The sequence below is a fragment of the Echeneis naucrates genome, chromosome 1 (assembly GCF_900963305.1).
Source record: "Echeneis naucrates chromosome 1, fEcheNa1.1, whole genome shotgun sequence".
Classification (NCBI taxonomy): Eukaryota; Metazoa; Chordata; class Actinopteri; order Carangiformes; family Echeneidae; genus Echeneis; species Echeneis naucrates.
In genome coordinates this window covers 4122004-4147866 of record NC_042511.1, presented here as the reverse complement: position 1 = coordinate 4147866, position 25863 = coordinate 4122004, and the positions used below count along the sequence as shown (strand labels likewise).

The window sequence follows — 25863 nt, the reverse complement described above, 5'->3', positions numbered from 1 at the left end:
AACTTCTTCATAAAATGAGCTTAGTCTCAGCTGGAACAATGTCTGCTTAAAAACAAAAAGGCAAAAAAAAAAAAAAAAAAAGCAGGTTAACCTAAAATATTTAGGAAGGTACCAAAAGCCCATTCTACACATATCCTTTACTGCTTTAATGTACATTTTCCAACCTACACATCTGTTCTAATCATTTCCTCTCAATATTTAGCATTTTCACGTTAATTGCAACCAACACATTCCTCCTCCTCCTTTGTCTTCATTCTCCACCTCTTCCCCTTTACACTGATTAAAACAAAATGTCTATATGAATGCACAACACTCTGGCTTGACCTCTCCCTGGTCTGTGTTGACAGTGTGCATGTATCTTTGTGTACACTGCAATCTGAAGCAACACTGCCACCATGTGGCCACGGACGCCTTCCATCATCAAACTCTGTATGCAAGCTGCTGCTTGCCATGGTTGATCCAGACTTGAGAGAAGTACAAGATGTTTAAAAGTTGCTTTGCTTGATCTGTCTGTAGCGTTTCCATGGAAGCAACAGACTCCCAAAATAAAAACCAGCCTGTGCCATTTCTGTGTTTCTGTCTGCCATCACAGAGACTGCAGATCAAACGGAGATTCTTAGGAAAATTTGGTAGAGCAGAACATTCACTGCACTAAAAAGACAGATTATATACTCCACCGTTTTACACTGGGTTTATACAAGGTACATTTTTTGACAGATATGAGGGATTATTTTTCCTTCGTGTGTCACATTGTGGATGAATAATTCGTAACAATAGCAGACAAATTTATTTCTTTTCTTAAGTTTCTAAATATTAATTAAAAAAAATTCATTGATTAAATGAATACATTAAATTATTCATTTCCATTTCATATTATTTGCTGTGTTTTGTTGACACTTCGCTGGCCTCTTTTCTTCACGTTTTACTCCCTCCCACCTCCAGCGGGAGGAGAGGTCCAAGGAAAAGATGTGAAATAACCTTTTCTCCAAAGTGTCATCTCAGATGAAGGCCGCTTCTGACGGCAGCGACTAAACTAGATTAGCTGCAGTTATCACCTTGGCATTGCTTTGTCCTTTTTTCTTTTAATGTTTGTCAAACATCAGCACGTTTAAGTTCAATGGGAACAGAAGATTATAACCTCCTAAGACTCTGCCTGTATCCTCGGATGAGGGTGTTCCATTTTGTGTTATTTTTGCCATTAAACTTAATTTCATTTAACTTAGACCTGTTAGCCTCATTAGTGGACAGCTGTTTCTGTCACCTTGTAGTTGCCAAAGCACATTACAATGATCAGTGTAAAATCAAAATGGCCAGCAAGTCCCAACAATATGCATACTAAATAACTCAGCTCTCAGGAGGTTCAAGATTAAAATCTTTCTAATGAAAGAACAGTTCTTTACTCTTTAAGGTTGTTTTGTAAAATAGCATTTAAAGCACAATTCTCTCTTTTCTTCGCCTACTTTCATTTTTAAACTAAGGTGATGCAGTGATAAAATGTCATGTAAGTTCAATGAGCTGCAGAGTCCAACCACTAACTGCTCCTCAGAGGCCTCCTTTTCCTTTCAAAGCAGAAATAGACACTAGCCAACATTATTTTCTGGGTCAAGCGGGACTGAGGAGCAAGGAGCTATCAAATAAGGGAATTGGGATATCCACATTGTCCAGCACACTCCGCCGCCTTTCCCTTTCAACTCTTTTGAATAAAGTTTTCCTTTTGTTCAGATCTCATTAAAACCCATCATGTCTAAAAGTACTAAAAGGGTTATAGTTCCTTTTGTTCAAAACTTGTTCAAAACTGAGCTGGCCCATTTTGGAGAAATATTAACTTCGTTTGTCTTTTGTCTTTCACAGACAATGAAATACACATTACATTATTTTAGATAGTAAACTGACTAATTTGGGGGTAAAACTCAAAAACAATAGAAGAAATCTTAAGAGACTCTTTGGAGATCTGACAGTGAAGTTGTGTGGTTAAAGAGGCACCCTGCCTATGATCCTAGAGGTGCTCAGAGTAGCCTACTGCTGATAGATGATGTGAGAGCGTTTCTCAGGGGACCACATTATGATGAGCATCTCTGGGGTGCAACACAACAACAAAAAAAAAAAAACATTGCCGGTCTGCGCTTCACACCCGGAGTGAATTTGTGTTGACAATTTAACAACATTAAATGTTTTATATTGCCTTTGTTCATATCAGCTGCTACATAATCATGCATCCCTGTAAAGAGCCCTGAGGACACACATGGATTATACATAAAACAACCCTCAGCAAATATGCAGAACTAACATTAATATTTCAATCAGCAGCACTTATGGGTAACACAGCTATCGGGAGACATGACAACTGACTGGTGTGAGACACATTCAAGGTATTTATGGTCACAGGCACAAGTACTTCCCTTTATGCATTTTTTCAATGGATTCAATGTCTTTTCTTTAAGAACAGAAAGCTAGATTTCAAAAACTCCTTCAAAAGCAACAGATTAAAATCAACTGAAAATCTAAATAATCAGCCATAACAATAAGCCCGAGGAAAGGCGCCTGTCCAACAATAAACTGTGCATATAATGGAGTTTTCTGAAAATACAGAAGCTCAGGAAAATAGGTGTACAATTCTGTGACTTCAAGAGTGACGGAAGGCCGGACTAGTTCAGTTTATGCACGGCTTTCATTTCTTTGGGCACTATGCTGAAAAGATCCAAGGCGAAAAAAAATTGAAATTTTTTTTCAACCCGACATATTTATGTTTTGGATATTAAAATTAAGAGCCGAAAAGAATGTTACACTCTATTTGCCCAAATGTGCATTTACTATCCTCACTTTAAATCTGAAGCAAAGAAAGGACAGGACTTGATTTCAGCATATGATGGGATCTTCATTACATGCCATCACCTTTCTCCTTCAGATTCTAATGTAAGGGAGGAAACTTTGGCCTCTGTGGCAACGACACACTCCAACATGAAGATGAAGAGTCAGAGGGGGTTCTTCTTACCTCACACGAGTAGAGCACAAACAGCAGCCGCAGCACCCAAGAGACATCAGGCTGACCCATCATCATCCTTTCCTCTCAGGTCTCCCTCCTTTTGATTGAGCTTTGGCTCGCCTCAGGCATATGAAAAAATCCAAACACGAGCCCTGAGGACACTGTGCACTTTCCTGCCTGGGCCTCTGGTGTGGACGGGCCGGAGGAACAACACAGTCCTGGTGAGGAAAGCCAGGCAGCCATCAGGTGGAGAGGACAGCTGCCCTGAGGAAGGTGAGAGAGGAGGAGGAGCAGCTGCCACGTTTGCACACACTATTGGTGGTTTGTTTGGCTGTGGGTGACAGACTGAGCTTCTCTGGGTGAACATCACACTTTGGCCCAGACTCCTCAGGCGATGTTACAGCTTTAACTTAAATATCGAACATCCTTTCACAACATTATAAAGTGCATGGTCAGAGGTTGTTTTTTTTTTTTTTGCTAAATAATCACATTTTCTTGCCAAAAACGTCACCTTTCTGTTCACGATAGAAGCAGAGCTGCAACTCAACTCTTTCGGAAAAATGACACGTGGGCAGCAGCTAGCTGCTTAACATGCTAACTTCGGTAGGAGGAAATAATGGATGGGAAATAAAAGTCCATCACTGAAGGCAGAATTTGGAAAAATAAAAGAAAAAATAAAATAAAGAAATGAATTATCTGCCGCTGTTGTAGTACTTCTTTTAAACAGTTAATGCTAACTTACAAGCTGACAAGTGGAAGCTAACTTTTGCTGTAAGCGTTTAGCTAATATGCTAACCTGTTAGCATTACCAAATCACACATAATTACTCATCAATGGGATTTAATAGTAAGAGTTTTATCCTCCAGCGAAATAAATGTCTTCAATCTATGTTCAAAAATGTGCTTATATTTCTCCAGATTTTCGGTTGACAGAGCAAACAAACTTCTTCGTTTGTACCTTTTCTGGTCGCTTTGGCTCTCTGTCCGCTCAGACATCCGTCTTCGGTGCAACAAACCGGGACAGCAAGCCAAATGTGAAAAAAAGTTGCACTGGAAACGGAACAAACAGAAAACAGGTCCCGATCCGGGAGCAGCCGGACGCACAATGTGAGCGACTCTCATGTCAGCTCATCTTTATTTCATGGCTGAAAACGAGCAGCTCTGCCTCCTCTTATTAAAGTTTCAGCATCAGTGGAAACGCCATTAGATGTGCTGCAGAGATCAGGGTCACTACAATGGGAAAATGAAGGAACAGAAATATGAATCATGCATGCTGGAGCTGCAGAGCACATTGGGCACAACACGCCGACACACACTCCCACAATCCACCCCGTTAATACATTTAACTCGACAGTTGAAGTTAATGAAAAATCTGGTTCCGTGCCAGCTGAGACTGAGGAGCCTGCCAGACATGTAGGAATGGGCCTCAGCTTAATTTGATGTTTTAAAGGCGACTTACAAGGAGTTCTTCGCTTTAAAGCCAAGCTTGTTCTGTGTTCTGCTGACCCAAACAAAGAGCTATTGCTTTCCCACTGTAACTCCTCATATTCAGGCACTGTGGAGCCAGTTTCATCTGGAGTCACAGGCCTTCAACATCTGTATGATTCTTACAGCTGCTTTAATTTCTTTTACTGAGAAATTAAAGTGCATTAAATGAAGTAGATCCAACAAATCTTTCCTGCCTTTCAGTGGCTATAAAGGTATGTTGTCACACTACTTTTTTTTTTCTTTCAAATTAATTACACACATATCTTTAAAGAGGAATATAAATAGCAGTAGAAGCTGAAATATATGTCTATGAAGAAAAGCCTACTGCTAGTTTTTCTGTGATGGCGTGTATAAAAATAAGAAGGTATTATCCAAACGAGTGAAACATACATTTTCGACATAGATTGCTGCATTAAATGTCACGTCAAGCATCCACAAAATAGTAAGATTTCTTGACTATAAAACAAACAAAATAATAATAAAAAAAATGATCAGCCTGTTGTGGGTACTAGATGAAAAGTCATGGGATCACCACAGAACATTTATTGTCTGGGAACCACAAACGTCTGTACAGCATTAAGTGTGAGTTGAGATTTGAACGACCAAGAAGAAAAGACAAAATCTGTCGTTCATCATTAACCAAAGATGTTAAGTTTATGGCGGCGGGGGAGGAAGTGTCGAGGCATTAATTGCTGTTGCTGTACAAAACATCATCTCAATGTGGACAATAACTTCAAGATGTTCCAGATGTTTCAGTCTAGAAGTGGTGAACAAGCTGACCAGCCACCTAACAAACAGTGCTACATGTTAAAATAGTTTTGACCTTCCATGATGACCATCAGGCAATCTGGAGCAACATATTAAAGTGCAGGCCTGCGAGTGGCAGGTGTGTCTGTCCGCTTCTTTAATCTTCACTCCATCGACTGAGTTCAACCAATAAATCCAATAAAACTAAATCTCCTCATATTAACTTAAATGTACATTATGTACGTTTATTAAAATATGTTACTAAGGCAATTCCCCACACAACTATGCATAAAAAGGCCTTGAGGCAATTGTCTACCACAGTTTAGTTTGTTATGTTAAAAAAATATAAAACACGGCTTCACAATATTAAAAAAAAAATGCACTGCCCCAGTTCCCTTTTACAAAGAAATGTACTCCACAGGGAGCAACATAATAGCACCATGGTGACTTACACTCCAATATACATTACATAATAGATAATTATAACAACAAAATTACAACAAACAAAAACTACACAAAAACAATGAGGTTTGATGATGGCACAGAAAAACTGGGTGGGAGTTTTGTGAAATGTGGTATTTCTGTATTTTTGAAAATGAAATTCCATGATCACGTGAAAATAGTTCAATAACAAGCAGATGTGGATGAATCTGTAAGAGCACGACTCACTCCTGCAAAGAGGAGAAAAATGTTTGAGGAGGACGCTTTGTCCCTGAAAACACAATACTGTATGTGAGTGTGCTGAGAGAAGGCATGTGATGAATACATGAATTAATGAGGCTGAGTGAATAGATGTGTGTATGACAGACTTAATGTCTATTTGAAGGAACACTGTTGTAGGTTTATATGGACTTATAAATATGTGGCACCAGGTAAGTCCTGAATGTCGTTCTCTCCCTGCATGTAGAAAGTGTCCATGGCTCTTTTTCCCATTAAATTACTCTTGTAAGCTCCCCTGGCTTGGTTAACCATTGTAGCAGACCGGGCCAACTTGGAAACCAAATTTCTGGTTCCCCTTTCCAAAGTCGGACACAGCCACGTCAATGATGGGCAGCGTGTTGGACAGTGGTGCGTCAAATTCCAACACAGTCCTCTCCTGCCCTGAGCGTGTCTGCGTGAGAGAATCACAGTAGCATCATCAGAAAACACCTCTAATGGTTCGTGTTTGTGACCAAATGTAGGTCGTTATTACTCACCTGACACCCGTCATACAGTGCAGTGATGTAATGTGTGTTCTCATGAGTTAGCTCCTCCCCATTGCTGCCTCTGAAGCGCAGAGCGTGCTCGTGGCCGAGGGTGGCGGTGTGCAGCCACGCGGCGGAGTTGAGGCAGTGGTAGGTAAAGGTCTGTCTGGCTGTCGCACTCAGCAGCTTCAGGAAGTTCAACTGGACAATGTGGATCGGATCACCATCTGACCCAGAGTAGGAAAACTGGAGAAGACCAGAATCACACACACACATAAACATCAGACCAATGTCAAGGACAAATAATAACAATAAAAAACAAAACAAAACAAAATATCCAAAAGTGCCTCAGGGAAAACTGGTCCAAATTTAATGGTCATCAAACTGTGAACGTGTTTCACGAAAAAACAAAAATGGTGCTAGAGTCAGAGCATCACCAAAGACACAAGGATTAATTTCACTGTGGACTCTCCTGTTTTCTGAAAAATGACAACAAATGTCAAGATGCTGGTGGCTCTTGAGGGCAGGAATTAGTAGACTTTATCAGTGATATCGTTTAATCTCAACATTCATTGAGTTATTTCACTCTGGACTAAAGTGGTGGAGTGACTGACAAATAATACCGGAAAGATATTTCAGCTTAATTTTAAAAGGCATCATTTTGTGCAGCCTGAAAGCAAACTGTACAAAAGTGACATGGCCCTGCTTACTTGACAATGAGAGAGAAGAGAGAAGAAGAGTAGCAGCTACAACTGAAGGAATTGTCCTGTAACGGTAACAATATAACACGATCTGCATGAGTATGCAGTGAATCAATAAAGTCCATTACACATGAGAAGGGGATTTGCATTATTGTCATAAAAAACTCATTATTGCATTATTGTCATAAAAAAACACAAAAAACGTATCAGTTTTTTTCAGCTCTCTATTATACAGAATTAGACATGGTCGTCCTGTCATTGGTGGTTGGGATTTACTGATAGCTACTGCACTCTGAGCTCCTCACCAGTTTGCCACTTAACACTTAAAATTCTTTTTATCAGCAGTCAGGCAACAAGGACAAGAACCCTCGAGGCTTCCTTCCTTTGAACACAGCTGGTTTTGTTCATTAGACCAACCAGCCATGCTGAACATGAGTCAAACCTTGTGTGTGTGATTTGGCAGAAAGGAACTCTACCCTTGTGGCATCAGTACACCTCTTGTTTATCATTACAGCGAGCAAGCTGTTCTATAATAGAAAATTATCTGAAGCTTGTTAGTAAAGCTGAAAAAAGACCCTGGTGTTGTCATTGCAATTATGAAGTGATATCTGCTGAATATTATATGATATGACGCATTTGGCTGACTCTGGCAGCGCTGCTTTGAAAATGAAGTGCCTCTTCACAGCTGATAAAATGATTCTATCTGGCGTTCAAGCAAATATTGTCCCATTTTTCAGTATTATTTACATTGAAACAAAATCAAATCAAAAGCAATTTTACATGAAGTGCTGCATAAAAATAGGTGCAATGATAAGATGAAATATCATCCCATACCTGTTTTCCTTTCCTGAATTTACTGTACCATGTGCCGTGCTTTTCACCTTTCCAGGCAGCTAATTTCACCTGATGGCAACAAACAAGAAAAGTCTGTTACATGTTGACACAAAGCTGGAGACTTAAGAACGTTTAATCTCTCTCTAAATCATTCAGCTTTTGCTAAAGGCTCCTGTTAGCGTTGAATAGTTTATCAAATGCAAAGAAATGTAACTGATTAGTATTAAATGGGTGGTTCTCTGCGTGTAAACTGACCGACTGGAACTTCTTGTCAGGGTGCAGACACGTCTCTCCCTGCGCAGTGAAGTTACAGAAGACTTTGAAGGAGTCTCTATGGCAACCCTGGTTCGGATCTATCCAGTACTCACCTGGAGAGAGAAGGAGGTAGAGGAGGGCAGAGGGGTCAAGAAACTCAAGGTTAATACCACTGCCAACAACAAAAACACAGATGAGTAATAAATCCTGCAGATATCGGACAAAGAAGAAGACAGAATTACAGGGAACGAGCTAAAGAAAGACAGACAAAATAAGTAGACGTGCAGACAGACAGTTGTAATAAACTGATAGCCAGAAACAAAAAGTGAGTACCATTGGGGAGCTCTGGGTGCAGGAGCCAGAGCTCCTTGCAGGTGCGAGCTGGGCTGAGGTACGTCCCTTGTGGGTTACGCAGACCCTCCACATCCACTTTCATAGAGGACAAAGATGCAAACACCTCCTCCATGCCTCGGCCCGCTTTCTCCTTCATCCAACCATCCCGCTCTGCCTGATCTCCCTGCATCCATTCCTCCTCTGCTCCATCGATTGCCTCCTCCTGCTCTTGTTCAAATGCAGCACCATCCACAGAGTCGTGGGTTCTCCTTCTCCGCCCTCGCTCTGGAAGAGGTGCCATTCCAACTGCTGGCAGTCCCTGAGGAGAGGAGGTGAGAAGAACAATTAACAGTTAGTTATGAAGGCAGATGGATACAAGTAAAAATGGATGACGAGAGAGTTGAGGCGAGTGTAAGTAATGTTTGTAAGAAGACTCACTGGTGGTCCTGGAGGTCCTGCAGGCCCGGTGTCTCCTCTGGGGCCAACCGGACCCTATATGCAGACACACAAGAGCGATTAGTTTTCTGAAATGGAGTAACATAATGAACAGATTAAATTAATCTCCTAAAACAATGAACATCACAGTTACCTGGTTTCCTTTAGAGCCCTTTAAACCAATGGCACCCTGTGAGAGTGACAGGCAGAAACATGGAGTTAAGATAATGACAGACCAACTAAATCCGTGCTGTGTGTTTTAGGACATGTACTCACAGACAGGCCTGTGGGGCCAGGAGGACCGAGGGGACCTGGAGGGCCAACTGCACCCTGACATAAAACACAAGAGAAACAAAACTGTCAGATGAACAGAACAAGAAAAATGAGTGAGAAAAATAGTCTCACTCTCCAACCTTGTTTGTCGCATTCAAAACAAAAATTATGACAGATAAAAAGCCTCAGTACCATCATGTTGCCTTCGACAACAATCAGTAGCCTTGGAGAACATTAGAGCCAATTTCATATCATGTTTCTGCTGTGTGAATTTTACAAATAGAAACATCAAAGAAGGACCCTCATAAATGACTGAAAACAAAACACCACAAACCAACTAGTACCAGTTAAAAATGCACCAAAGCCTGTGTGTGTTTTTCTCAGCACCTCATCTCCTTTTGGACCTGGCAGTCCTTGGTTCCCTGGCAGTCCTCTGTCACCTTTCTCACCAATGTCTCCTGGTGGCCCTATCAGACCAATTAGGCCCCCATGACCCTGCACAGATATCACAAATGAGATTTAAGTCAAGGTTAACTGGAAATTCAACATCTGTGTGTGTACAGCAAGCGCGCACCTTCTCTCCCTTCTTGCCAGGGTCTCCCTTTAGTCCTGGTAATCCTGGTGGACCCTGGAGAGATAGAGTAATGGCGAGGTCAGATATGACAGAAGAAGGTAAAGGGTCATCAGCCTCTGTTTTTACAAAAGAGGATGTCATATTTTCAATACATTCCTTCTTTATCTTTATTCTTACTTGAGTCATTTGGTAAATTCACCATCTTAGTGAGAGGTAGAGACAAAGTTCAACACCACTTTCATGTCTGTTCTTTTAATATAAGTGTCCCAGTCTTTGTGCTGGACTACGATAGCTGGATACTGACTGTGGCGTCATATCTACCATACAGACAGAAGCGGTTGATTGATGTTCTTATCGTACTCTCAGTAAAAAAGGCTCTTTTCTTTCATTGTCAATTTGTTCTTTTGTCATTGGAATTGAATTTTCTCTCCATTACATTAACCAAAAAACCTTTATTTGATGTGTACCTTACCATGGGGCCTGGTAGTCCTGTCTGGCCAGGAGGTCCATTTAAACCCTGCTCACCCTGAGAGAAAGACACAGACATAAATAACTTAACATCCATCTCCTCTATGCATTTCCTACTCTGTGGTGGCCTCTGCCACCATTTATGTAGTGGTTTTTCTGAAGTAGTGGAAGTTCAGAGAGGGACAAGAGAGGAGGCTGAGAGGCCCAACAAGCTGGTCAGGATTTGGCCAATCTGTTATCCAATATGGACAACCCTTCCCACCCCCTTCGTGACACTGTGGGAAAACTGAGCAGCTCCTTCAGCAACGGACTGTTGCACCTGCAGTGCAAGAAGGAGTGCTACCGCAGCTCATTCATTCCAGCAGCTATCAGACTGTATAACACCTCTCTGTCGATGCAATAAAATCTGCACTCTGAACTAATTACATTTAATCTCATTGTCACTTTATCATTATCACTAATATATATATTGTTTTTTTTTTAACCAGTGGTTGCTGCTGTAAACAACAAATTGGGATAAATAAAGTACCATCTTATCTTATAATTGTTCTGTGCTGTTATTTAACTAACTTACTGCAGGGCCAGGAATCCCTCTCAGTCCCTGGGGGCCAGGCTTGCCAGGATGCCCTTGGGGACCCACTGGCCCTGTTTTCCCGATGGGCCCCTCCAAACCGGGAGCACCCTGAAACAAACAGGGGACAGAGTGACTTTCAGAAGATGTTAGGATTGAGAAGTTATTATTCAGAGACTTGTTTCTAACACCCACCTTCACTCCTTTCAGGCCTGCTTTTCCTTCCTTCCCTGCTTTTCCCAAGTGGCCCTGAGAACAACATTATAAAGCATTTCAACCTGATTCTGTCACAAAGATACACACAGACACACACTGTGAGAATGCATTAAGAAAAATATGCCAACCTTATACAACCAGAAGAAAAAGATATCTTTTTTTTTTTTTTACTTTATCTAACAGGCAATAAAAAGTTGCTGTGTTCATCAAACTGCACAACACAAAAACACACACCCTTCGCCCAGGAGGTCCAGGTGGTCCAGGTTCGCCTGGTGCTCCTGGTGGTCCCTTAGAAATATACAGAAACAGGTTACATGGCCATTAATTGAAAGTGTTGACGTCATATTTAATTCTTATGAATTCAAGACTTTATTTCATTGTCAATAGTTTATGATGTGTAGCTCACAGATTTCCCAGGATCGCCTGTATCTCCTTTGGACCCAGCAAGACCATCCACACCCTGATGAGAAAAAAAGTAGGCATTGGAGAATTTCACAAAAGTTGAATATAAAATAAAAGATATTATAAGATTATAAAAGATTTCTTGAAAGTGAGATCGGATAGGGGACTTCCACCACATGGTGGCCAGTCTTTATGGTCTTAGAAGACACAATAATACTACAAAAAATATAATGCTGCTACATGTAAGTCAAGAGTATTTTTAATGCTTTGATTTTGCTATACATCTTGTCAAATTAGACATCTCCTTTTCATGAAGTGAAGTAAACTGAATATATTTCAATGGCCACAGTTAAAGATAGCAGGTACTTGAGAGAGAACACAGAGATTCCACAAGTCCTTTGTAACGCGCAGTAGTTCTGTGTATTAGTGACTTATTCCTCATTTTCCCTAACAGCATACCTTTAATTACACACTAAACTGTTCCTGCTAATAAGATGCCAAAAAGGCAAATTACTGCTTTAGATGGCGAAAGTCATGTTCTAGACCAGATACATTTCTTTCATAAACTGGCAACTGGATAGAAAAGTGTAAAAACTACCAAAAGGAATGTAAATTCAAAGACAAGGATGAAGAAGACGGGAATAAGGAGGATGAATAGAAAAAGCGGACACTTACATTAGGTCCAGCCTCGCCCTGCTGTCCAAGGTCTCCAGTGAGACCTATAGGACCCTGTGGAAGTGAGAATGGAACTACTATTATTGTACAAGTCAGAGCAGACTATAAATGTGTGCCAACAGCATAAGAAGAAAAGTGGAGACTGTTTGGTCGACAAACTGAAAGAGATAGGAAGGTTGAAACTTTTAGTCTGATTGTCCCATTACTTAGGCTCTCATTACACTGCGCAAAAGCCAGAGCTGAAAATTAGCAGTAGCTATAAATTCAAAGTACAACACATTAGTTTCACACCTCGTACTGATACTATTTTTAATTCTATTTGCCCTATCAAATAAATAAACAAATTAAGCTAAACTTATTATTTTCTCATGGGATGCAACAGGAAAAAAAAAAACTTCTATTAAGAAAATGAGCTCTTTCGCCATTTAATAAAAGTTATTTTGATTACTTACTGCAAAAGTCTATGATTTCTAGCAATTAAATGTTTATCACGTGTGATGATTGATTAATCACGTATGATTAATCAAAAATCTTATAAAATTTAAAATATAAAATAATAATAAAATAAAATAATATGGATAGAAACAGGTAAAATTCAATCTGTTTGTATAATATGTGATTTAAAGGAACCTTAAAGACATAATTTTCACTGACTGCTAATACTGAAAGCAGAGATGGCTAAGCTTCGGCATCATTTAGTTCATGTCCAAAGAGGTCAGTTCAACCTAATATATTTTTAATTTACAAATGATTTGGAAGAGCATGAAAAGTTTCAAAAAGTCCACTGAGATATAGTTTCAGCTTGTTATTTGACTCAGTTTCGTAGTTACTGAAAATTAAAAATGTATTTTTAAAGAAATACATTTTTCATTGAGATGATATTTTTCTACATAATTGCATTTTTAGTATTCTGATCAAATATTTAATTGCAGTGGTTTCCTCTTCCAAGGGAGCTCATAGTAAAGTGAGGGATAGTAGCACAAGTAACACTGTTTTACTGAACAGAGCAACATTATATTGGATCATTCAGTATTGCAGTGTTTTTTCTTGCATTGTATTGCATGGCACTTAACAATAGAGCAATGAAGACTTAAGCGGTTCTCACCGCGTTGCCCTTGGCTCCATCCTCTCCTGGTTGGCCCCTGGCTCCTGGAGGTCCAGCTGCTCCTGGAGGTCCCGTATCTCCCTTCTCTCCCTGGTCTCCTTTGTCGCCCTGAAGTAATATAAAACCAGAGTGAGCCATAGAGAGGAAAACATATTAAGATGTGTTTGACCATAGAGTGGCCAAAAAAAAAAGAAGCAGCAAACTAACTCACTAGTCTCCCTGAAACACCAACTGGCCCAGGGTCACCTGCTTCTCCATCCTCCCCCTAAATCAGAAACAGGTCAAGAGCAATACATTTAGGAAAATATTGATTGTTTAAACATTTTAATTTGCATCTAAAAAGGTCAGCTCATTTTGTTTGTTTGGTTTTTTTTTTACCTTCTCTCCACCAACACCTGGCTGTCCTATCATTCCTACTCGACCGACTGGACCCTGTGCAACACAGATCATAGTTTTTCTTTCCACAAAAAACACGCTGGACTAGTTAACCATGAATAAATCAGACTCACCAGCCCTCCCATAGGTCCCTGAGAACCAGAGGGGCCTTGTTGACCAGGTGGACCCTAAAATCAGATTTGTGATGTAGGAGAAATAACAATTATCCATTAAAAGCTGTGACAGCAAGGGAAGTTTTTTTAGTCACATTTGTGAGTCTGTACGTAAAGTGTACATCCGACGACACCTGTTGTACGTAGCTAGATGTGCCAGTTTTGAAAACTATAGCAGGTGATTTTATGTCTCTCTTTCTGTTGACAGCATCTCGGCTGTCATGTCAATAGGTCATGAAAGTTAACATCAAAATGATGTGGTCATGTTGACAGGCGTCACAGCTGCAGTCATCTCATGACTAGTTGATGATCTAGTTAATTTGTGTAACTGTAAGTGAAGGAAGATGTAATTCAATTAAAAGACAAATCTTCACACAGGATGCACTCTTACCATTAGTCCTACATGTCCACTCTCTCCTTTTTCTCCTGGTATGCCTGGCATGCCCTTGGAAAACACACACAGGATTAAAGGATTAGCTGAGCGCTCCAAGGACACTTCATGTTTTCAGAAGACATGACTTCAATACTGCCTGTGATTTGTGTAATCTCACCTGCAATCCTATTGGGCCTCTAGAGCCTTTAAAGCCACGGAGCCCTTCATCTCCTTTCGGACCGTACATGCCCTGCTGGCCCCGGGGACCTTGAAGTCCATCCAAGCCCTACAACACAGAATGACAAAGATAAAGAGCAAGAAACGTTTCTCTATTTTTGAAATGTTTAGAGGTGCTGTGAAATTGGGTCTTTACTTGTATAGTAATTGAAGTGGTGTGGTCTGTGACCAACAGGCTCTCAGTTAATGAGTCAGAGAAAATGTGCTTATGGGCATCTTAAAGGTCTATTTATACAGAACAGGAGACATAAAACAAAGACTTGAGTTGTTCATATAATGTAATTGAATGTAATTCTGTTGTTTGTCAGTGATGTTTTTTGAACTACTGGGGTCTGTACAAACAGTGACCAGACTCACAGCTGTCACCTAAAAGTGGTCCAGATGTGAGTGAACCTTTTCACCATGGCATATACATTTCTCCCATGTCCTTGCTGTGTTGCATTTTTTAATGCTATACTATCTATCTTTACCTCGAGTACACTGCTGTCTACCTCGATGTTCTTGCCTATGCAGCTGCTGTCATTTATATAATGGCCGATTTCTCGAACATCATGGAAAATAAAAATATTTCTGTTAATGGGGAATAGGATTAGGGAAACCATATTTCTTTGCGAATGATTTCTTATCCTGGGTGTGTTTTTGTTTTCAGCGCTAAATAAATACATACATGCATGAGAAACACTTGAGACGGGGAGAGAAATTTGGTGACAGTAAAATGGCGGAAAGGTGCAAAATTACACGTAGCGATGAATTCTCACCTTTTCTTCCTCACAAAATCCAGCTAAAACTGACACTGAAACACAAAGCAGCTGCTACTAGTCAAGTGAATGGTTTGTTTATGTGTCTGAACATTTAAACTTTATTAAATTCAGAGTGGGCAGCACTGAATTCAGTGGTTAGCGCTGTTGCCCCCACAGCAAGGTTGTGGGTTCGGTTCCCGGCCTGGGGCCTTTCTGTGCAGAGTTTGCATGTTCTCCCCATGCCCTGCGTGGGTTTCCTCCCACCGTCCAAAGACATCATGTTCTCTCTGTATACATGGGTTTCCTTGAGGTATTCTGATTTCCTCCCACAATACAGCTTTGACCCCCATGTCTGAGCAAAGTGAGAATGGTTGGTTATCTCCTCAAAACGCAAGTGGCATGGCTGGAAGGATGGAGACACTGAGAAAGAGGACAAAGAGGACAGCAAACTCACTGGCAATCCTGGCTGACCGATAGGCCCTTGAGTTCCAGTGGGGCCTGGAGGACCCTGTGGAGAGAGAGAGATAATAGAGAGACACTCAGACAAGATGGGAGCTAGTCCGTGGATTACAATGCTTGACGCATTTATCCAGCTGTGCACTCACTGCTTCCCCTTTGTCTCCTTTGCTACCTTTCTGCCCAGGACCTCCCTGCTCTCCCTGCAGACACACACAGACACATACACAGAACACACATTATCACCGCAGCACAAAACACATTAATTTATTTTGCCTCTCAGACTCTCAGATTACCTTATCGCCGTCATCTCCTGGAGGCCCCGCAGGGCCTGTGCCCCCCAGCATCCCTACTGGTCCTTGATCTCCATCTTGACCTGCTGGTCCAATTGGACCCTTCTCTCCCTGGGACACGTACACACACATTTCACATGTGTTATTCTGCATGCATACTATAAACGCAAAGATTATGCAGATTTGACCAAAGTTTTGCTCTTCATCCATACTGATATGCATCATGTGCTGAGAATGTGAAGTGCAGTGTCACTAACAAATACATGAAATTTAATGAAACAGAGATAACAGATGTAATTACAGGCTCCCCCTTCTCTCCCATCGGCCCAGGTCCTCCGATTGATCCCGCCCGACCAGGTTGTCCAATGCCACCAGCAGATCCTGGAGGGCCCCTCTCACCTGTCGCACCCTATGGACAGAAAGAACGGCATGTTGGCCTGTGTACTTCTTTTCTTGTTCATGAAAATCAAGTGGTAAGAGCAACAAAGGAAAAAAAGAAAACAATTTTTTTTTTTTATATGTTTACACTAATTTTAATTTTAATCCAATTTTAAGACATAAAAAATTAAAAAAATAAAAAACTCACTATAGATCCTGGTAGTCCAGTCGGTCCAGCTCCTCCTTTCAAACCAGGGGGCCCCTGGATAAATCAATCACTTATATTATTTAAATATTAAAAATTTAAGTAACTTCTGTAGAGCGTGGTGAGTCTCTGTGTATTACCATAACTCCAGGAGCTCCTCGGCTCCCTCTGAAGCCTTTCAGTCCGGCTGGACCATTCTTCCCAGCTGCCCCTGGTAAACCAGGATCACCCTGAAACAAAAATGAAATTTAAACAGAGTTAAGTCAAGAAACAAAAATACTCAACTGTGTGAGATGTTATTCACCAGTGTGACAAAAAAAAACAAAAAAAAAAAAACAACATTGATCCCACCTTTCCACCTTCCTTCCCCGCAGCTCCTGGCAAACCATGCTCTCCAGGTACCCCTGGGGCCCCTGGATGACCTCTGTCCCCTGGGGGGCCAGACTCTCCTGATTTCCCCTGCAACGCGCACAATTGATTAGGTCAGTTACATCGATACAGAAATTTTGACCACAAGATATATTACATGACACTCACCTGTGGCCCCACAACACCTGAGGGCCCAGGTGGTCCTGTCTTCCCTTGGAACCCCTGCAGCCAAAGAAATGTCAAAGTCAGGTAAAAACCTGTGTGTGTGTGTGTGTGTGTGTGTGTGCATGTCATATGTCAAAAAAAGTAACTGATGCAAAGTAATGACCTCAAATGACCAAACTCACCGGCTCTCCTCGTTGACCTGGGTGACCTGGAAGTCCATCCTTCCCTGCTGGACCCTACACACACCATCACATGACGAAAATTTATGGGGGCTCAAGGCCAAAATTGGCTCCCACAGTTAGGTATGTAATGCAATGTCCGTTGTATACACTGAACTGTCAAATATTTGAATATTAATTCCCTGCAGGCCACTATAAATGATTCATAGCATAATACATGGCTTTCTAGCTAGTGCAATTTCAGAAAGAAAAACTGAATTCTGATCAGAAAATGACCTGACAGAGGGTGAAATTTTGGTCCAGCGCCACAACAAATTACCACAACCCTCAAAGACAAAATGGCTCTACCTGCCGCTCCACCTCTTCAAACAGTGGCTCTGCCACTTTGTGAAAACCCCCAAAAAAGTGTTTAAGATTCCAGTAATTCTAATAATGGGTACAGTGGTGAAGTTAATCTTTGCCATGGCAGATACTAATCCAAAATAAAGATAATGACATAATGATAATGTGTAATATATTTTTTGTTTTAGAAAGGTTATCGAAAAAAGTATCTTTAAGAATCTATATTCAGGTATCAATGTCAGAAAAGTTTTGAACAATGTCCAGACTTGATGTCATGTATGAATATGGATGTTTGGTCACTCACGCTTGATCCTTTAGGCCCTGGTTCACCATTCCTTCCTTGTGGCCCTTGAGGTCCCTTAAAAATATAATAGAACCAATATAATTTGCAATCAATCAGTCAGTCATTGATACTAAATATATTTGTTTATTAGGGTTTTTATTACCCTCTCTCCAGGAGACCCAGGGGGTCCATCATGTCCTGAAGTGCCCTGTAAAAATGTTGGCAGGAAGTAAGAAATTAGAAAAAAGAGAAACATCACAGAATAAGCACATTTACCTGTAAGTAAAACTGATGAAGTTACTATTGGCTGCAAACAGCTGACCTTTTCTCCTGATTTCCCTGTGGGTCCTTTTGCCCCCCTGGAACCACGTGCACCCTGTTGAGGAAGAAACATGAGTGAGACCAGAGCCTAGATATGCCTGAACCTTTACTGCACTGGGCCCACAGCTGAGGTTCAAATAAATCCAGTACCAATTTAGCAAGCTCAGATTTTCTGTAACGTACATGTTGGGGTTTTGGCAGGAGCAGAAGTGTACCGAGACTACTCTTCAAAAGAAGCTGTAATACCTCTCTGTACGCACATTTTCATTCAACCAGTCTCATAAGCATTTATTATACCTTTTAAATCCTCACAGAAGCACTCGCTATATATACTAACAAGATAATCCATTTATCTTCAAATTACCGTACGTGGATGTTGCACTTGCCTGTTAAGTGTAAGTACACCATAAAATGTTTTAGCTTTTCAGAAAGACAAAAAAATTCTCAGCAACAAGCCCCTTGAATGACAAAAGTTAATGGAAGACAGGACAGCTAAATGAGGGGGCCACTTCGGCACTCAATTCCAAGACACCTGTCATCTTTTAAAAGGTACAATTTATTCCACACTGAACTGAGGAATGTCTTTAGAAAAAGCACTTACATTGGGACCTCTCTGGCCTGCGCTTCCAGGTTGTCCGGCAGGACCCTGGGTAATGGTACAATAGGCAAGATGTTAATGAGGAAAGTCAGATTTTCTAAAATATTATCATGATTATTAAAAACCCTCCTCTTACCTTTTTCCCTTTTTCTCCTGCATCTCCCAGTGCACCAGGAAAACCATCAGAGCCCTAGGGAGGAGGAATCCACAAACTTTGACTTTGCATGAATGATGTGTACAAAAACTAAATAAAGTGTTGATGATTTTACTTATTTTACCTTTGGCCCTTGACGTCCTGGATATCCTGGTAGCCCAGGAACTCCCAGTTTTCCCTTAAACAAAACAAAACAAAACAATATGACTTATCCCATCTTGTACAGTTATTACAAATAGCATTATACCAAACTACAAAGCATTGTACCTTCTCTCCAGGAGTACCAACAGGGCCAGGTTCTCCTTGGGGACCCAACAGGCCCTTGGGACCCTCAGGCCCATCTTCTCCTCGGGCACCGGGAGCTCCGTTGTCTCCAACATCCCCCTTTGCTCCCATTTCTCCCTTGGTCCCTGGGAAACCATCCTCTCCCTGCAGACAGAGGCATGAACAGAGATAAAATCCAGTTTATCAGGCAACTTAAAATCCCAGATGGGAGCAGAGACATACATATATTATTCTGATATTTTCACATAACACATGACACATAAGACATTCTATATGTGCACTGTTTTGTATTTCTCTCACCTTCTCGCCTTTGCTTCCTTTTAATCCTCTGACTCCATCTCCTCCCTGTCAAACAAAGAAACAAACAGCAAAAGAGGAATCAGCACAGCAACAGAAAACATATGAAATAATGTTAGTGACATTAGCATAGGCAGCAGAGTCTATCTAAATACTAGCATTCATATTCAGTTCATCTCCACTAAGAACGTCAAGCTGATGAATTTTAAGAACTTGGGTCATTGATCAACATCTTTTACCTCGACCAGCTGGTTAAAAATGTCCTCATGGCACATGGCGAGAACCACACTCCCCATGTGCTTTCAAATTGGCTTCATTTGTTCTTTGCTATAGCTACGATTTTATAAAATTTTAAAATATTGGGCACTTTTCTTGCCATTCCTCGAGCGTTGGTGAGCAGATTTACAGGACTCAAATACCAGCTTCTGACACACAATTGATAAAATTAGATAATCCTCCTTCTGAGGTATTCTAGTGTAACAGATCCCGTTAATATACATGAACATATTTTCTACCTTAACACCTCGTTGACCAGGGTATCCAACAGGGCCTTGCACCCCTGGAGGACCCTACAGATCAAAAGAAAGTTCACATTAAGATGACTGTCATGTGCAATAATAGCCAAACATACATGTGTTGTATAGTTTGCATGGATATTTGTTTGAGTACAACAGCCTAACCGGAAGTCCTTTTTCGCCTGGAGTTCCCTCCCTTCCAGGATGACCCTGTTGAAAAGAGGGTGAAGTTGCAGTTAGGCATGTAGTTCTAATTTTAATGTAAGGAACAAGGGTTGGAGAACGTATTATGTCAGTAAGAGTCCATTGAGAAGTGAAGGTACAAAAAAAATACATGTTCTTACCAGAGGACCGTCATTTCCAGGTAAGCCCTGCATGCCTTTCTTCCCTTGAGGCCCCTACCAGACAAAAAGATGAGAAAATTAATCTAGACTTGCAGATCCCAAAGTGTGAAATCCAACTTTCCTTCCTTCCTTTTACCTTCTCTCCTGGCAGCCCCACTAACCCCTGTGGACCAGGAAAACCCTGTAGGAGTGGTGTAGAATTAATATGTATGTGTACTCATGCATCAATTGATATATTTTGGTAAATATCTGTACTCTTCTCATACCACAATTCCAGGGTTGCCTTGCTGTCCAGCTGCACCGACATCTCCCGGTGGCCCCTATTAAAAACAAAAGATTATGTCATGGGAAGTGGTTGGTCATCAGGCTCTACTGTCTGCTAGCTTTATTATACTCACTATGTTTCCCTTTGAGCCTTGAACACCATCAACTCCCCGAATACCCTGTGAAAAGGGAAAAGGCAGCAGTTAATAGAACAGACTCATTTTTATTCTGCGTCCTTGAATGCACCTGTTCAGTCTCTATATTAAAACTTTGAGGAAATGACAGCACTTTTTTATTATAAAATAGGAGGTGAGTGAAGGAAGATGCATAGATTTTAATATCAGACAGCGTAGCTGCAAGCTCTATACAGTATGGATTCATTTCCCAGTATGGGGTTTGCTTGGCTGTGTCTTTCTCCATCACATGAAAATTGTTTTTCTAAAACATTTTTTCATTTTCCACTCTGACTGAAGTGACAACACTTGACGCCTATCTTTAACAGAAATTTCCCTGAGGCTTGTTACATGAGCCTCCTGGGACTACAACTATATAAAACTAAAGATTATCAGGCAGCTCTCCAATTCAATTCCAATTCTGCCACCTCCTTTCTCCTTGGTGTTTAATGATTAATTAACCAGAAGCAGATAGAGATGTATGAATAAAGGAAACATGGCTTTCCTCAATGTGTAACCAGGTGCTAAAAGGTGCATGTGGGGCTACAAGTCCAAGTGAAAATTATGCAACTAGAAAGAATCTGCTTCAGGTGTTGTAATATATTTGGCAGCGAGGGGAAGATTGAAGATAAGAATTATATAACATCGTGTTTTACAAATCGAGAACCACTTTAGAGGTATTAGCATATGAAATTATCTGACTGTTACACTATGGTTGAATTTATGTTGATGGTAAAAAGAGGCTTACTTTCACATGCGTAAGCAGCGAGGCAAGATAGCTAGATATGTAGGTAGATTACTGTGGGCAGGGGAAGAGATAAATGTCTGTGACTTTGAGTGTAGGGTAAAGAAGAAGAGGTATGTATAACATAGTGGGAAGTTCAAACTCACAGACTGGCCTGGGGGCCCGGGGCGACCTCTAGGGCCAGTCAGACCTCTGGAGCCCTGAAATACACATCACAATTGCATCCAATTAAATGTAATTAAATGTGTGTGTGTGTGTGTGTGTGCGCGCGCTCTCATACTTTTGTCTTCAATTTCACTTTTTCCTTCCCATCACATATCTGTCATTGGTAACTAATTAATTAAATGAGCAGCTCATCAGTGATTTGGTATTGTCCTTCCATAATGTTTAGCAGGAGACTGCAGCAGGTTCACAAACAGCCTGACATATATGAGTTACTAAAAAAATCTGCTGAGTCATACTAACTATGACAAATGAACGAATCTCCACAGTGGAGTTCCCATTTAAATATGCCATGTTAATACATGTCTTTGGGTTGAACACTCACAGCGTCACCTGGTTGTCCTCTTGGCCCTGGTGGCCCCTCAGAACCCTGTAGATAGCTCAGGCATTAAGACTGAAATAACAATCACAGTTCTGCATAAACATGAATACCTATAACAGCGATGACTTCCCACCTTTTCTCCAGGCTCTCCTGCAGGACCTACAGCCCCTGGTTTTCCCCTGTCACCCTGAGAAAATACACACATACTGTAGATGTTGGCAATGGCTTCATGAACTATCAGCTCAACAGTACTCACTGCCACGTCAACTAACGTACTTTATGTCCTTTGTCTCCAGGGAGACCAGGCAAGCCATCAAATCCTCGATCTCCCTGAAATTTTAATGAAAGACAGATGAGTTCATATTTTGAAAAAATAATGCAGTGAGTGCACTGTGGCATCGGTTCTCCTTCACCTTTGCTCCAGTCTCTCCTGTTGCACCACGACCCCCATCTGTACCAGCTCGACCCTAATAACACGCAAAGACAGGCAAGTTACGACGTTCACGTAATTTACACATTGCCCAAGAAAACAGTATATCACTGTCAATCTATCAAACGAAAACATGATAACAAATTAGACAAGCTGCTTTATTGGGTAAGGAAAAATCAATGGCCTCACCCTTTTCCCAGGCCGCCCACTCTGACCTGGGATACCAGGCAGTCCTGCAGGACCCTACGAAAAAAAAAAAAAAAAAGTCACACATGATAGTCAAGCTAGTTCATAGTGCACTATTACGTTGCCATGACAACCAGCTAACTCACTGCTGGTCCTGTCTCTCCACTGGCACCCTTCAGCCCAGAGGGACCTGGCACACCCTGGGAAAAAAACATTTACATACAGTTACACAGAGAAGTCTGTATGTGCTTGCTGTTTTCGATCTTGTGTGTGTGAATGCTCATGGTGTGGCCTCACTCACCAGTGGTCCAGGTCTTCCCCTGAGCCCGAGCGGTCCTGGAGGTCCCTTCATGGCCAGCTAGAAAAGGAAGGATGAGTTAAACAGAGACACAGAAACTGCTGTAATTACGCAGCAGCATGTGTTTTAGAGTAAAGTCGTGCTTCAGGAGTTTGACCACCTTGGTCTGCTGCAGGATGGCCTGGGCCTGTGCCTCCTGTGCAGAAACCACAGCACCTGTCTTTGGATCGCCACCTGACTGGAACTACATACAGCATTGCACGCACACAGACAGACAGACAGACAGACACACACACACACGCACACAAAAGATGCTCTTAAATTACACCCAATACCCCTCCCAGTGGCCAATATGCAACACTACTTGATTAAGAAGGTGCAGATGGGCAACATTTTAAAAATACACATTTGAAAACATAAAATATGCAGATGTATCCGTACAGTGTATGGGTTATCACTGAATTATTTGTGTATTAGGAAATGAATTAGAAGGATCATAATTTGTGGCCTTCACATTCATCAGATCTCAACCCAAGTCAACACTGAATTAAGAACATGAATTATGATCAGTAAACAAGGTATCGTGCTGACACATAAATTAGGTCAAACAGATTAATTGTACAACATACATGATTTTTGGAAAATTCAGGGGAAAGCCAGAGATATTTGTAAAGACAATCAAATGACTAATTTGTGCAATTTGAGCCAGCCCGTTTTTCTCTTACAGCATACAAACATTTCCATTTGTCTTGAGGCTCTGTTAGAGGTTAATAGGGCTGAATTACTGCCGGAGCAACATCAGTGCAGTTTGTGGGGCCTCAGGCAACACAGACGTGTGTTCTTGTTACCGGTATGAGCATGATGTTGCCTGGGGGACCTGGTATCCCATCGGCTCCATTAAGGCCTGGCCGCCCTGGAGGGCCCTGAGTGGAGACAGAGTAAAACAGTTAGAGGAACTGTATATAGAGACGTAGCATGTGGTGAACTCACTCACACTTTAACCAGAGAAAAGTCCTCACCAGCTCCCCGGGGTCTCCTCGAGGTCCTACTGGTCCTGTGATTCCAGGAGACCCTGCCTCTCCCTGCAATCATACAGGCCACAACACAGTCAGCCAGTTTAGAATGATGGAAGATATTTCCATCCATTTCCAAATAAAAAGTAATTTCACCTCCACATTTGTCAACATTTGCCATGTGTAAAACAGGTCTTTATGACGAAGATTAAGGTAAAATGTGTTTCAGAGTGATTCAGCAGAACTCACTAACCTCAGGTCCTGGAGGCCCTTGTGGTCCTGTAATCTGTGTTCCCTGCAGACATTTAGGTTGAGGTTTATGGTTAGGTATTGTCCGAACATTTTGAAACCAGTGCTAATTAAACAACAGACAAATATTGCATTTTATTATGTAGATATTTTAGCTAAGAAAAAAAATAAATCCATTAATATAGTAGATAATATTCACATTTTGAATGTGGATGCTTTAAATTTTGAATATCATGCAGAGGGTAGGCAGTATGGGTTAAATTTCTTTTCCATAATTGTCTCTATCACTGATTTGCAGTATTATTATTTTATGTGCACTGACGGAAATTAAATAGACACTTTTGAAAGCATAGAGATAAATAAATAAAAAACGGTGAATATGTCACTGCGTCTCCCTCATAGCATACGTATGCAAATTATGTATCTGCAATATCTGTTGGAAGCTTATATCAGCTGATAATATTTCCCAGTTGTTTAATTAGCATTTAGTGAACTTTGTCAGTGTCCTTTTAAATAACCTGTGTTAACAAATGCAAATGGTTTTAATTTTCCAAACTAAAAGTACGTTTAACTTCACAGTGCAGCCTAGAATTTTTCCTGAAAAACTATGATGTTAAGCAATTTTCCTGGATTTTCCAGGAAATGTTCTGAGGTTCCTTGTGAAGCATTTGTGTTGTTGTATTTGCGGTGTTTTTAAATGGCTGTGTATTTTTCTCACCGCTCCCAAATATGCTGGTTCTCCTTTCTCTCCTTTCTCGGGTATATCCTAATGAGACATCGGCAGAAGCATATGCAGATTTATTCTGATTAAATAAATAGCACAATTCTACACACAAGATTCCTTTCATGCAAACCTGAATGAACACTTATTATATGTCGGTTTGTGTTGTACCTGTGCGTTAAGAGAGTACTCCCGTTGTCTCTCTGCTGGTCCGTAACGCTCATCATACTCTTCTTCATATTCATACTCTTTCACATGATAGTCAGTTGTGTTGTCATAGTCTTCATACTCAACAATCTGTCCAACAAATGTTCACACAACATTCCATGAGGGTCAGAAAAAGGACACAGAAACACTAACAGAGTCAAAGCAGAGCTGTCGAGTCTCACCTCGTACTCAGTGACATTAGGACCTGAAGCCACCGTGGAGACAGACACGTCATCATAGAGATCGCTGTAATCAAACTCCTCAAACTCCTCCACCACATGTTTCTTTGGTGCTCTTTCCACCTGAAAACCATGAAAGATTTAAACCAGAACATTCCACAATGTCAACACATGTAACTCTTTGCTTATATACAACTTGCAGGACATACAGTAAAAGATGCCCACTGAGATGCCAGAGACACTTCCTCTGCTCTGTCAGGTTGAGGGAATAATGTCATGAAAACCCCAAGAAAAGCGTTATATCAGGAAGAGACTACTCTTCCGAGTACAACTCCAGCTGGGCTAGGATCAACAATTTTTATTTTGGTTCATTCAAGGCTTGCATATTTCAGCATGGCAGTCGAATCCATGCTTCAATGTGTTTTCCATTTACTTCTTCAAGCTGATTTCATGTCTTGCAGTGTTACAATAAAATACAGTATCTGAACATAATAAACCAGGAATCCTGCAGTGTTTTCAGCCATGAGCC

General features: G+C 41.0%; 1 protein-coding gene across 1 annotated transcript in view; it reads right to left on the bottom strand.

Annotated features, from left to right (window-relative positions):
• Window positions 1-4985: 4985 nt before the first annotated feature.
• Window positions 4986-25863, bottom strand: part of LOC115042399 (collagen alpha-1(XI) chain) — a 33326-nt gene continuing 12448 nt past the window's right edge. The window contains exons 7-66 of the mRNA XM_029500612.1: window positions 25338-25457; window positions 25120-25245; window positions 24946-24993; window positions 24232-24273; window positions 23985-24047; window positions 23814-23888; window positions 23126-23209; window positions 22969-23025; window positions 22814-22867; window positions 22671-22724; window positions 22465-22518; window positions 22328-22381; window positions 22185-22238; window positions 22055-22099; window positions 21654-21707; window positions 20724-20768; window positions 20592-20645; window positions 20462-20506; window positions 20326-20379; window positions 20147-20191; window positions 19982-20035; window positions 19470-19514; window positions 19152-19313; window positions 19009-19062; window positions 18867-18920; window positions 18734-18778; window positions 18134-18187; window positions 17975-18019; window positions 17833-17886; window positions 17190-17243; window positions 17011-17064; window positions 16825-16932; window positions 16614-16703; window positions 16477-16530; window positions 16192-16299; window positions 15894-16001; window positions 15747-15800; window positions 15596-15649; window positions 14343-14450; window positions 14183-14236; window positions 13753-13806; window positions 13622-13675; window positions 13455-13508; window positions 13244-13351; window positions 12139-12192; window positions 11468-11521; window positions 11296-11349; window positions 11041-11094; window positions 10849-10956; window positions 10279-10332; window positions 9807-9860; window positions 9620-9727; window positions 9236-9289; window positions 9114-9149; window positions 8963-9016; window positions 8525-8843; window positions 8192-8304; window positions 7937-8005; window positions 6414-6647; window positions 4986-6328 (exon numbers count right to left, since the gene is read on the bottom strand). Of these exons, the coding sequence (XP_029356472.1) occupies window positions 6182-6328; window positions 6414-6647; window positions 7937-8005; window positions 8192-8304; window positions 8525-8843; window positions 8963-9016; window positions 9114-9149; window positions 9236-9289; window positions 9620-9727; window positions 9807-9860; window positions 10279-10332; window positions 10849-10956; window positions 11041-11094; window positions 11296-11349; window positions 11468-11521; window positions 12139-12192; window positions 13244-13351; window positions 13455-13508; window positions 13622-13675; window positions 13753-13806; window positions 14183-14236; window positions 14343-14450; window positions 15596-15649; window positions 15747-15800; window positions 15894-16001; window positions 16192-16299; window positions 16477-16530; window positions 16614-16703; window positions 16825-16932; window positions 17011-17064; window positions 17190-17243; window positions 17833-17886; window positions 17975-18019; window positions 18134-18187; window positions 18734-18778; window positions 18867-18920; window positions 19009-19062; window positions 19152-19313; window positions 19470-19514; window positions 19982-20035; window positions 20147-20191; window positions 20326-20379; window positions 20462-20506; window positions 20592-20645; window positions 20724-20768; window positions 21654-21707; window positions 22055-22099; window positions 22185-22238; window positions 22328-22381; window positions 22465-22518; window positions 22671-22724; window positions 22814-22867; window positions 22969-23025; window positions 23126-23209; window positions 23814-23888; window positions 23985-24047; window positions 24232-24273; window positions 24946-24993; window positions 25120-25245; window positions 25338-25457 (4476 nt within the window). The 3' untranslated portion in view covers window positions 4986-6181. The remainder of the gene's footprint in view (window positions 6329-6413; window positions 6648-7936; window positions 8006-8191; window positions 8305-8524; window positions 8844-8962; window positions 9017-9113; window positions 9150-9235; window positions 9290-9619; window positions 9728-9806; window positions 9861-10278; window positions 10333-10848; window positions 10957-11040; window positions 11095-11295; window positions 11350-11467; window positions 11522-12138; window positions 12193-13243; window positions 13352-13454; window positions 13509-13621; window positions 13676-13752; window positions 13807-14182; window positions 14237-14342; window positions 14451-15595; window positions 15650-15746; window positions 15801-15893; window positions 16002-16191; window positions 16300-16476; window positions 16531-16613; window positions 16704-16824; window positions 16933-17010; window positions 17065-17189; window positions 17244-17832; window positions 17887-17974; window positions 18020-18133; window positions 18188-18733; window positions 18779-18866; window positions 18921-19008; window positions 19063-19151; window positions 19314-19469; window positions 19515-19981; window positions 20036-20146; window positions 20192-20325; window positions 20380-20461; window positions 20507-20591; window positions 20646-20723; window positions 20769-21653; window positions 21708-22054; window positions 22100-22184; window positions 22239-22327; window positions 22382-22464; window positions 22519-22670; window positions 22725-22813; window positions 22868-22968; window positions 23026-23125; window positions 23210-23813; window positions 23889-23984; window positions 24048-24231; window positions 24274-24945; window positions 24994-25119; window positions 25246-25337; window positions 25458-25863) is intronic.